The 12,500-nt window shown below is 40.0% G+C and overlaps 1 protein-coding gene across 2 annotated transcripts in view; it reads left to right on the forward strand.

Annotated features, from left to right (window-relative positions):
* Positions 1-12,500, forward strand: part of ADAMTS6 (ADAM metallopeptidase with thrombospondin type 1 motif 6) — a 339,960-nt gene that overhangs the window by 857 nt on the left and 326,603 nt on the right. For both annotated transcript variants that reach the window (XM_021007265.2, XM_021007269.2), the window contains exons 2-3: positions 8,081-8,465; positions 11,704-12,068. In XM_021007265.2, the coding sequence (XP_020862924.1) occupies positions 8,369-8,465; positions 11,704-12,068 (462 nt within the window). In that variant the 5' untranslated portion in view covers positions 8,081-8,368. The remainder of the gene's footprint in view (positions 1-8,080; positions 8,466-11,703; positions 12,069-12,500) is intronic.

Here is a 12,500-nt window from a genome sequence, read left to right on the forward strand (position 1 = left end):
TTCAAATATTTTGTGATTCAAAGAATATCAGGTTATATAAATATATAATTTCGTGAAGCATGGATTATTTTAATTATGATTACCGTAGCTTTCGGATGGCTTATCGGATAGTGGCCGGGAAAGAAAAATGAGATGAGAGAACTTTTTGAAATGATTTTCATTTTTCATAGAAATCTTCCAGCATAATGTGGTTTCATGTCAGTGTCTTATGTAGTCAGACAAGTGCATATTTTATGCCTGGGCGCAAAGGGCAGCATTAATATGATAGCTGCAGTCCTGATGCTCTAGGATAAGTTAAGCTCTTAATAGGCTAATCAAAGAGATGGAAGCGTGTGTTTTTGATTTACTTCTGGCCACTTGAGACGTGCTAGACTCGTAACCCTGCGGAGACTTCTTTATCGGTGTGTGTCTGTGTATATATTGCATGGCACAGAGTTCAAAGGGATTTTTTTTTCGTGTTTTATTGGAAACTCGCCTCCTGATGAAGTGTATGTACAAGTCCTGTCTTTGCTAATTTCTTTCATTGTTGTACCAGAGGCAAAGAGAGGGAGATAGGAAAAGATAGAGGGAGAGAGACAGGAGAGAGAAGGGGGAGGGGAAAGAGAGAGAGAGAGAGGAGAGAGAGAGAGAGAGAGAGAGAAGAGAGAGAGAGAGAGAGAGAGAGAGAGACAGAGAGAGAGAGACAGAGAGAGAGAGACAGAGAGAGACAGAGAGAGAGACAGAGAGAGAGAGAGAGAGAGAGAGAGAGAGAGAGAGAGAGAGAGAGAGGAGAGAGAGAGAGAGAGAGAGAGAGAGAGAGAGAGAGAGAGAGAGAGAGAGAGAGAGAGAGAGAGAGAAACAGAGAAACGAGCGGAGAGTAAGTTTCTTAGACCCTTGTTTTTATTTGAGCTGCCGGTGCAACGCATTTGGGCCAAAAGCCAACTGTCTGGGTCACACGCGTTTTATCCAAATAGATTTAGCGCTGCTGTCTGGAAATGGGCTGCTGAATGTTAACTTTAGGATCAACTCAACCAGAGCAGCTCAGACTGTTCCCCTCTGTCTCAGGAGGGGGTAGATGGGTGTGTGTGGGGGGGATTATAGGGTTGTGTGTGCGTGGGGGGTGACTTCTGTTGATTTTTTTAAAAGGCAAGCTGTGTGTTATTTCCAACATACTCATTTACACCCAGAATCCTTGCCCTGATTTTCTTTGCTTTTTGCTACTTCCTCACCCATTTTTTTTAAGGTTATCCTTTACTCCTGTTGATTCGTCTGGGATTTTAGGTGGCAGAATGACAGGTTTTAGAAAGCGTGGCAAGGGAAGTGAAAAAGGTGCTGGTAGTAGTAGAAAGGCAGAATGTTGAAGGGAAATGACTTTGAGGCTCTCTACAGTTGTTTTCCGGCCAAGGTGGTAGCCACTGTACCCCTGGTTTGTATGATTTCAGGTCTTAGCTTTGATTGTCTGGAGTGTGTGTGTGTGTGTGATTTTGGATATTAGAGGTGCGAAGAACCCTTTCATTTTTTGCTCATTTTGCCTAAATCAAACCCTCTACCATGCTACAAGTGTCTTAAAATGAGGTCTGGGTAGCGATATTTATGTTTTTGTGACTCCCAGGGGGAAAATCTCTAATCTCTAGGCTTTTGAAACACTGTAATGCTTTTCATGTCCAGTCCAATACCTGTAAGATTAATTCCTACTCTAGGTCCCTCCCCTCCTCATTTCCTTAGCAACCACTCCTAGTACTCACTACTGTCCAGTTTAAGAAGGCTGAGTCCCAAGTTTCACCATCTCTGACTTACATGATAGAAGGAAAGAGAGAGAGAGAGAGAGAGAGAGAGAGAGAGAGAGAGAGAGAGAGAGAGAGAGAGAGAGAGAGAGAGGGAGAGGGAGAGGGAGAGAGAGAGAGAAGCGAATATGCCTAATCGTTTCTGTTGAACTTAAGTTCCAGAGAAAACAACCTTCTGAGAACAAGTTTTTGCCCAAAAGCCTATCTTGACAGTCAACCATGTGTAGCTGACCAGGCTGGGGGTGGGGGTTTCTTTTGCAGACAGGAGTTGTGGAAAATGTGTGTTATCCTTGTTGTCTGGAAGGAAAGTCTAGGGTTATTTGTAGTTGAATGATGACTTTCTGTACAAAAGCCCTTTTCTTTTTGCACATTCACCTGCATTTCGTGCTTGGTGGGAGATAGCTTTTTAAGGTTTACAAAGAAAGGAGGAGAACTTTGTACTTGGATGGCTAAATAAGGAGAAGCCAACTTTAAAACACAATTAATAAGTAAATAAGTATTGGAAAAGAAAAAGCTGTCAAGGAGTGGCAACTTTATCTTCTCCACTTTGGAGACCCCAGGAATGACTGGACACCAGTTGCCATACTAATCAGATCCTGGGGTGAGAATGGAGGAAGGAAGCCCCCTAGGAGAGTGGTTTACCTGTTGCTTTAGCTGCATATTAATAGCTCATGAGAGGAAGCCATGACCTCAGCTACACTCTGATTAGCGTGAGCAGGAAGTTACCAGGGAAGGGAAAGGTGATTTGTCATCGGAAGCTGACAACAAATGCTCTCTTCTTAAGGCAGGTTGCTGAGGCTAGAGAGACATTTACCAACAGCTTATCTCACCTCATTTCCCATCTAGCTGGTATAGCTTTGATCTAGGGAAACAAGTAAGTGACGCCTTAACTTTATGGCCTGATGATTTGTGGTGACTTTATGCATTTTGTAAATGGAGTTCTTCATAAACAGAATCAGCTCCTTTGAGGTTCTTGTCTGCTTCAAGAGTTACCTGGACTTAATGGATTTGTGTAAGCCAAGAAAAATTGTTTCGTACCTTTTTATTTTGGAGAGGGCCAAGAGGCCATGGGTGCTTATACAGTTCAACCTATTCAGGGTGACCTATTTGAAGGGAAGGTTAGCTCTTCCTTTGAAAGAAGATGGGTTGGATGACTGCAGCTGTTACGCAAAGAGCTGCTATATTATGATCAGTGGAATCTTCTTCTCCTGTCCTTTCATGTCAATCTGATCTTTGACCTGTGGACACCACATCTGGAAAGTTCAATGTCTCTATTCATCTGTTGATGGCCCCCAGGCCAATCAGGCTCTGGAGAGTAGCAATTATGAGGGTGATTTTTCTTAGGGAGGGAAACACCTGCCCACTGGAGAGTAGGATGACCTGTTAGTTTCCGTCTTGTGGCTTCCCAACAGCAGCTAGATGGGAAAAGCTTTAAATTGTTGCTGAGGAGGGCTAAACCTCTCCCCCTCCTTCTCTTCCCATCAGCACTTAGTCACTAAGTGCTAATTTTCCTGAGATCTCCAGGCAAAGGTCACTAGACATGAGGATTTAGTAATTAAACTGAAAGCACAGTGAGTCTGTTTCAACTAAACCAACATTTATTAACTTTTTTTTTTAGGCAATTGGGGTTAAGTGAGTTGCCCAGAGTCACACAGCTAGTAAGTGTCAAGTGTTTGGTCTGAGGCCGAATTTGAACTCAGGTCCCCCGACTTCAGGGCCGGTGCTCTATCCACTGTTCCACCTACCTGCCCCTAACCAACATTTATTAAGAGACTACTTTTGTGCAAGACACTGTACCAGGCTTTGGGAATCCAGAGACAGCCACCTTCCCCAATAGTCTCTGTCCTCAGAGCAATTTACATTCTACTGGGACTGGAAGTAGTGCAGTTGGGAAACAGTTGCATATTAGACTTATCCTCACAGCTGCTGGCAATATTCTTATTATTAATATCAAATATTATCTCATTGGATCCTCGCAACAACCTGGGGAGGCAGGTGCTATTATTACCTCCAAATTATAATTGAGGAAACTGAAGTTGTGACTCACTTCCAGTCACACAGCTAGTAAATGTCTGAGGCCAGATTGGAACTCAGGTCTTCCTGAGTTCAGCTTCATTGCTCTATCCACTATGACACCTGGCTTCTGGTGTAGAGGAGCATTTCCATTCATTTAATCCTGACTAGCTGTATTACAAATTTGTGTTAATAGTCACAGGTTCAGGGTATAGGAGATCAAGTATAGATGAATCAGAATAAACCCATCAAAACTACTAGAAAAAGCTTAATCTTCTGATTTTGGCTCAGTAACATCATGTGTATATATAAGGGACTTATCCTCAAGTATCACTGAATTTCTTAAAATACCATAGTGGTTTAGTGATTTAGAAAGGAGTGGATATTAATGTACATTATTCCTGTAACACTAATTACATTTTAAAACCTTGTTATAGCAATACTTGGCATTTTTATAGTGCTTTGAGTTTGGCCAAGTTCTTTATACACCTCTTATTTGATCTTCACAATAACCTTGTGAGAGATGGGTACTTATTATATTATACTTATTTAGCAGATGAGGAAACTGAGGCTCAGAGAATTAACATGATTAGATGGTAAACATTGGTACATTATGTTCATTTAGGCAGTATCTTCTAATGGGTTGGGAACCAAAATGTGTGGTGGTGGTTTTCTTTTCTTTTTTTTTTCTGTACTCTGTCACTGAATACCTGTTTGGCAGGGAAAGTAATTCTATCTCTCAGTTTCTCCCTCTGTGAAGTGGAAATGGAGATAATAATTATTATGAGTAATTAGAATTGTATCATCTAATTCAGAGAAAATGATTTCAAGATAATATTATTTGTTGCTACTGAAAACTGATTACATCCTCAAGAGACATTAATCTTAAGTGAAGGCAGTGTTGTGCACTGGAATACTGAACTTGAGACTCAAGTCAGATTTGGGTTCAAGCTCTGTGACACAGTGTGTGACCTTGGGCAAATCACTTAACATCCTGAATCTTAATTTCCTCATCTATAAAATGAGGATAGTGGTATTTCTACTATCTTTCTCTTTTCCCTGACTTCCTCAGTGATTTCATCCATTCTTTCTGTGCAGATGAGTCTTTGTTTTCTTCACTTCAGTCCTTCAGTTTTAACTGCATGTTGAACATCTCCACTTGGATGCCCATCACCTCCACAAACTCATTATTTTCTTTCAGTTTTTCTGTTGATAGTGCCATTATCCTCTCAAGTCACCTGGGCTTGAAATTTCAAAATCCTCTTTGGCTCTTTGCTTTCCTTCACACCTCTTCTCCCCCACCCCTGTTCCATCCCCCACATCCTACAAAGCTGATTCTCCTTCCATGATGTTTCTCCCTCCTTTAGTTTAGGTCTTTGCCTGACCATTTGCAAGAGCCTCCTAACTGGTCCTTCAGGCTTCCAGTCTCTCTTATCTCCAACTTTGTTTTTCACACAACCCATGGACAAGTCAGCCCATGTCACTCTGCTCAAAAACCATCAGTGGTTTCCTGTTAAGGCCCTCTACTGTCTGACACCAACCTGTGTTTCCAGCATTATTTTCCATCGTCACTTCCCAGACCCCATTGTCCATCCCAAATGGATTGCTAGCTATTCCCTGATCTTGCCCTGCCACCTCCCATGTTAATCATATCCTCATCTCCCATAACTGAAATTCATTCCCTCTTTAGCTCACTGTCCCAGCTCCCTTTGAAATACCTCCATGGAAGTTGCACCTGATTTCCTCCCCTCCACTGAAAGGGGTTCTAGTCCTCTTCACATTTTCCTCAAGAACTTAGTCTGAATATCTCCTTTGCTCTCACCCTATCTCAATTTGCATCATACCTGTGTACATGCCATTTTTCCTTCAGTAGAGGAAGAATTCTTCTTTGCAAGTTTATTATAATACAAGCATTTTGTAAATGTTAACGCACTATATAAATGTGTGCTATCATTGTTTGTATTCTCATGATGCTTTGCACATAGATTCCTAATAAATACGAGAAAGTGCCATGTGGTTTTAAACAAAAGAAAACAAAACACTAGATAACAGTCCTGGTCCTGCCTCTTAGCAGTTATCTGTGATCTTAGGCAAGTCACCAAACTTTTCTGAGCTTCAGTTTTCTCCTCTCTAAAATGGGGCTAATAGTATCTGCCATGCCTACCATATAAGAATTGAATAAGATTATTTATGTGAAAACATTCCTTAAATTAAAAAAAAACTAAAAAGATGCAGAGGTGGTAAAATAATTGTTTAGATAGCTAGTGATACAGTGGATAGAGTATTGGAAAGAGAGTTAGGAAAACCTTAATTCAGTCCAACCTCAGGAACTTACTAACTATGTGACCTTGGGCAAGTCACTTCACCTCTGCCTTCAGTTTCCTTATCTCTAAAATGGGGATAATAACAACACTTACCTCCCAGGTTTTTGTGCGATTAAATGAGATATTATTTGTAAAACACTTTGCAAACCTTGAAGTGCTAATGTTAGCTATCATCGTCGTAATTATTATTCATTGAATTAATTCATTTAAAAAAACAGGGATGAAAATTTTCTGATAGTCATGGTTGTTTTTATGTATTGTAGCACTCAGTGTATTTACTCTGAGACATAGTCAAGGAGTGAGGTATTCCAAATGTGTGTTCAGTTAAATAAAGGAAGCCTATTTCTTTATATACCAGAGACTTTTTTATTCTCACTATTTTGGATGGAAATCTTTCTAGAGTGTATCTGACATTTCCCTGCTTTCTTAAACAGAGCAATCCAAACATAATCTAATGTTTTTTTCAAAGTTCATCATCATAAAGATGACTTATACGTTGTTCAGTCATTTTTCAGTCATGTCCAACTCTTCTTGACCCCTTTTGGGATTTTCTTGACAAAGAATAGTTGGACATTTCCTTCTCCAGCTCACTGTACAGATGAGGAAACTGAAGTGAACAGGGTTAAGTGACGTGTCCAGGGTCACATAGTTAGTAAGTGTCTGAGACTGGATTTGAACTCAGAAAGAAGAGTCTTCCTGACTTCAGGCCTGGCACTCTATTCACTGAGCCATCTAGCTGCCCTATGACTTACATAGCCCTATGATAACTTAATATAATGTAATATAGTTTAATATAATGTAATATAGTGACACCTGATACCTTCCAGTGCTATTTAGATGTGTAAGGCAATTTGATTTTGCAGTGAATGATTCCAGATTGTTTCTTGACTTCTCTTCTCTCCCCTCTCTCCTTCCTTCTTCCTCCTTCTCCTCCTTCTTGTTCTTGTTCTTCTTCTCCTCTTCTCTTCCTCTTCTCCTCTTCCTCCCCTTCCCTCCTCCCCTTTCTCCCCCTCCTTTTTCTCTTCCTTCCTCTTCTCTCTTTCTTATTCTTCTCTTCTCTCTTTTCTTGTCATTCTGTTAGCTGTCAGTGAATGTGTGTCTCTCTCTCTCCAGCAGCCCAAAGAGCTATTTGAATTTAACAACTTCTGATCTGTAGTCTAGGGAACCAGGTTACCAAGTTTGTTTTAGAATCATCAATAAAGTAAGAGAAAGAATGCCCGAAAGAAGTTATCTTCTTAGGAGCATTAGTATGGATTTTTATGGCCATTTTGACCATTCAGGAACTTTTTTTTTTGCTTGCTTGCTTGTACTATGGATAGTTGAGGTTGCTGGATTCGTGACCTCCACATAAGTGAGAGATTACTGTAAACTGTTTTTTAACTTTTCAACAGCTTAGTTTGGGCTACTGTTCGGGTGTATGGAGGCAGCTGTTATATGTCACTCTATATTTACAGATGTGCGTTGTCAGAGAAACGATAGCAATCGCCGAGTGCAACAATTAATACATACAGTCTCTGAATATGAATTGAACTGAAAATGTGTGTTATGGAGTGCAACTGCCTCCCATCTGCCCTTAAGACTTTACTGACTTAGAAAATGCATGCAATTTTTGTTTTAGATTTTATAAAAAATGAGAGTGGGTGAGTATTATCCTGCCCCATCCCAGAGATTTAGACATATACAAACACACGAATATGTATACAGATATCTATGTATCTGTATATATCATGATCCCTCTTTTGGTTCCTTCTTTGGCTATTAACTAGGTCTGGCATTGTTCAGATAAAAATACCATTTAGGTTTCTAGCTCCATGTTTAGTCTTGTGGATGTTTATTTAGACTATAAAGAACAACAATGGTCTAATTGAATTCCCCCAAGTTATTTTGTAATTTATGTACTTTGGCAAGCATTCTGTCATATACAGTGGATCTGTCCATCCAGATTATTGTATTTTGACTTTATTTTTTTGGGTGTTCTAGGTACAAAAATGGCCCTACTTCTGCAACTATCCAGCCTAATAATGCCTTACTGATGAAAATTTTTACAACGTTATCTTTCTTTTTTCATTTTGGATTGAAAAAAAAATGAATCCAGAGAGAGGAGAAAGTACAGGATGTTGGAAACAAGCACCTGCTAAAAAGTGGAATATCTAATAACTAAATTTTCAGTAAATAGCAAACAAAACTGTTATGCTGCGATTCTGGAGTGGTGATAATTCTCTAGCAAGTAGGTAGCCCTCCAACAACACATCCAGTTTTTTCTAAATTATGGAAATTTTGTGGAAGACGTTGACCTGGATTTTGAGCCTCGTCATGGCTTCATCGGAATTTCACAGTGACACCAGGCTTTCATACCGCTCCCAAGGTAGGGTTCCTCCTTTTTCAAACGGTGAGAGATCTGATGCAATATCAGAGTAGTGGTGATTCATTCTAGCAGATGAAGAAGAATGTCTTGGGAGAATGTGGCCACTGAAGCCGAGCCTTCTTATAACTGATGTTAAATTAGGGCAACAGGCCTGGGCCCAGCCTATATAAGTTTCTTTTTAAGCAGATTGTCTTTTTGGTAAGAAGTATGATTATAAGAGTAAATCTTTGCGACACTCTTTTTTCCCCTTTTATTATAAGTTAAACTTTCTTTTTTAAGTCCATGAGTGGGATTTGCTGTTAAAAAAAAAGTTTTGTAAATTACCCATATGACAGAATTCCTATCCAGTGTCACGACACAAATTAGGGAGCATTGAATAAATGATCTCCTTAAGTCCTAGGAGACTTCTCATGCAGGGAGCGTCAAGAATAATAAGCCGTAGTCTGCAGCATTCACTAAAGATTAATTGTAGGACTTCATTATGTTTACAGAAGGTAGGAATTCCACTTCTGGAACTTAACTTCTTCTTAGTCTTCTCTGCCAAACTGAGTGCCCTTCTTTTGGAGAGGACACATGGCAGGGTTTGACAAAAAGCAGGAATCAGTGTATGTGTGTGTGTGTGTGTGTGTGTGTGTGTGTGTGTGTGTATGTAACGAAACACAGAATTATATATCAAGTATATATACATGTACATTGGCTTATATGTACACACAGGTATACATATACATATGTGTATATAAAACTGTTAGGCTGCAATTCTGGAGTGGTGTGTCAGTTGTCTAGCAAGTAGGTAGCCCTCCAGCAACACATTCGGTTTTTTCTAAATTATGGAAATTTTGTGGAAGACGTTGACCTGGATTTTGAGCTTCGTCATAGTTTCATTGGAATTTCACAGTGACACCAGGCTTTCATACTGTTTCTAAGGTAGGGTTCCTCATTTTGCAACTGGTAAAAATCCCCCTAGAATCACACACACACACACACACACACACACACACACAACACACACGCACACACCATATTGGTTCCTGCTTCTTGTCAAACTCTGGCAATGTATCCTCTTCAAAAGAGGGGCACTCAGTCTGGCAAAGAAGACTAAGAAGCAGCTAAATTTTAGAAATGGAATTCCTGCCTTCTGTGTATGTTATGTATATGTATTTGTGTATATATGTATGTATGTTTATACATACAGATATACAGACAGAATCCCAAAAGTCTTAGTACACTTTTAAGCGAATGGAGCTTAAAATTTCATGAAGACCTTTGGAGCATCCTGTATATGCCAATAGTTAGTAGGCATGAGCCATGCAGTTTACCACGTTTGAATTGGTAAAGCAGGATTTGTAGAATAGGGATGGACAGGGAGAATATTGGGCTTACCAAGCTCACTAGTGTTCAGCCTTTCATTGTTAAGAGAAGACTGACCAGTTTTCCAGGCTGATGGTCATGGTCTTTCAGAAGGCAGGATGATGAATTTTTACTGTCTAGAGAGCAGTCAGGACACAAGGACAAGAAAGGACATCTTGATTCTCAGGTCTGGACTCTGCTGAAAATGATTCTGTTTCCAGTTTCCAGGAATTTAAATCTAGGGATTAGAATTAGACAGTGGAGCAAAAGTCATTGCCAATAAGTCTCTCCTTCCTTTTTAGAGTACTTGGCTCCCTGTAATCTATAAAACGGACTTTCTTATTATGGAAGGGCCCTTTCAACAGAGGTGAAGGGTAAAGTGAGCAATACCAGGCTATAGAGTTAATGCTGTTAGTTCTGTGCCTGGTGTCTGCTGTCCAAGTCTTCATCTCTACCAATTTAAATAGCATAAAGTCCCTGATCTATGCTTGCTGATGTTACTAAGCAGTGAGCAAAATACCACCTTGCTACATGAACCAGTTTGATGCTGGTAGTTATAAGAAGGCATGCTTTTCCGACCCTCGTTTTCATGAGGGCTCAGTAAGAAAGTCTTTCAGGGGATAGTGATCTAAATTTTTAAGGGTTTTATAGAGCAGAGCCAAGACTGAGGCTTGTATGTACCAAATGAAGGTGTCAGAAAGTAGGTAATGGAAAGAACAGCTCACGTGGATGTAGCATTTTAAAATGGACAGAATGCTTCCCTCCCAATGACCCTGTGAGGTAAGTAGAGCAAGTATCATTAAGCCCATTTTACAGATGAGAAAAAAGAGGCTCTGAGAGTGCCTTTGTATTTTACAGCCAGGAAGGATTTAAGAGGAAATTCCAACCCAGCTCTCTTGACTTCAAGTCCAGCACTCTGCCCACTATGCCATTCTTTCCCTTAGAACTATGGCTTTTAGCACGTAATTTGGTCTAGAGGAAATTATATCATCTCATCCCTTTCCTGTCTCTTTCCTTTTAGTTATGGTTTCACGAGAATTTATACTCGTAGGGGAACTTATTGCATTTTTTTGTGGGCAGGTGTTTGCATTCCCTTAGCCTAGGAAATGGGGGGCATCACAGGGAAAGGTAAGGACAGTAGAGAACTACTGTTTGGGAAATGTATGTGAAGGAAGGTGTAAATACTGTGAACTAGTCACTTTTTGGTAAGTCTGAAGACTTTTTGGCTAGCTCTGCAAGGCATTATTGGGTAACTCCCATGCCAATCAATTTTGCCTTTGGTTGCCAATGGGTTTACTTTAATTTTGATGGAAAGTTTTCATGCACATAGCACAACTAGGTCTCTCAAATTCACTTAAAAAATTAGAAAGAAATTGGTGTGGGAGAAATTCACCCAGTAGTGTACTGGAACACCATATGACTCCTGAGAGCCAATTGTTAAATTTCCAATGGGAGTACTTACACCTCAGAAATCAGAAAATACTATAAATCAGGGCTTGATTTATTATTTTGTGGATTGTCTAGATTTAAGCAAGTGATGGAGAAAATGTCAATAATTCAGATTAAATTTTAAAAATGTGTCATGCATACATTCCCCTCCCTCAAGAGCTGGTTGTTAAACATTAATGCTTAATATACCTTCTGAACCCATCCCACTGCAAATAAATATCATTTTGATAAATTAAATGATTAGGGTCTTGTTCAACTTTTATCCATTTCCCCTCTTTGTTATATATTTTTTTCTGAATGATTTGTTTACCAGTACCTCACCTCCCTTATGCTAGTGAGTGGGTTTAACAGTGTGGCATTGTTTGTACTACTGCTTGGTTCTGTTCCATTTTCTTCTCTTTCATGCCTCTCTCCTGGACTGTTCTACCTTGTGATTACAAAGAGGAATTCCTGTCGTACCTTGAACACTACCAGCTCACCATCCCAATCAGGGTTGATCAAAATGGAGCTTTCCTCAGCTTTACTGTGAAAAATGACAAACACTCAAGGAGAAGGAGGAGTACGGACCCTATTGACCCACAGCAGGCAGGATCTAAGTTATTTTTTAAACTCTCAGCCTATGGCAAGCACTTTCATTTAAACTTGACTCTCAACACAGATTTAGTGTCCAAACATTTTACCGTGGAATACTGGGGGAAAGATGGGCCCCAGTGGAAGCATGGTTTTTTAGACAACTGTCATTACACAGGATACTTACAAGATCAACACAGCACAACTAAAGTGGCTATGAGCAACTGCATCGGGTTGGTAAGTGCGTGTGACATATTTGATTTCTGCTACGAGGAAGAACACGTTTTCCCAGGAAACAGTACACAATTTTTTTTCTCACAACAGGGTTTTAAAAAATTCTCCATTCTGCTATAATGGCACATGCGCATTTCCAAAATAAGCATTTCCAAAAATTTTGCTGTGCAAAATAATGAAAAATTGGGCAATAAAACCCAGAAAGTTTGTGGGGACAGTGGGGTCAGGGGCACAATGGGGCCTTAGACTGCTGCTTGGGCAAAGGCAGTTTGTGATGATGTGGACCATCCCTTCTCAACTCATAGCGACCACTGTACCAGAAGATACACAACAAATTGGTGCTTTACCTTTACAAAGATCTGAAGTTTGTGGAAACGAGTGTCAGAAGGGTTGTACCACATGAGTGAATTATTATGAAGTGGTTCTGTTTTCTGC

The sequence above is a fragment of the Phascolarctos cinereus genome, unplaced genomic scaffold, assembly GCF_003287225.1.
Source record: "Phascolarctos cinereus isolate Bilbo 61053 unplaced genomic scaffold, phaCin_HiC Scaffold_4;HRSCAF=312, whole genome shotgun sequence".
NCBI classification, from domain to species: domain Eukaryota; kingdom Metazoa; phylum Chordata; class Mammalia; order Diprotodontia; family Phascolarctidae; genus Phascolarctos; species Phascolarctos cinereus.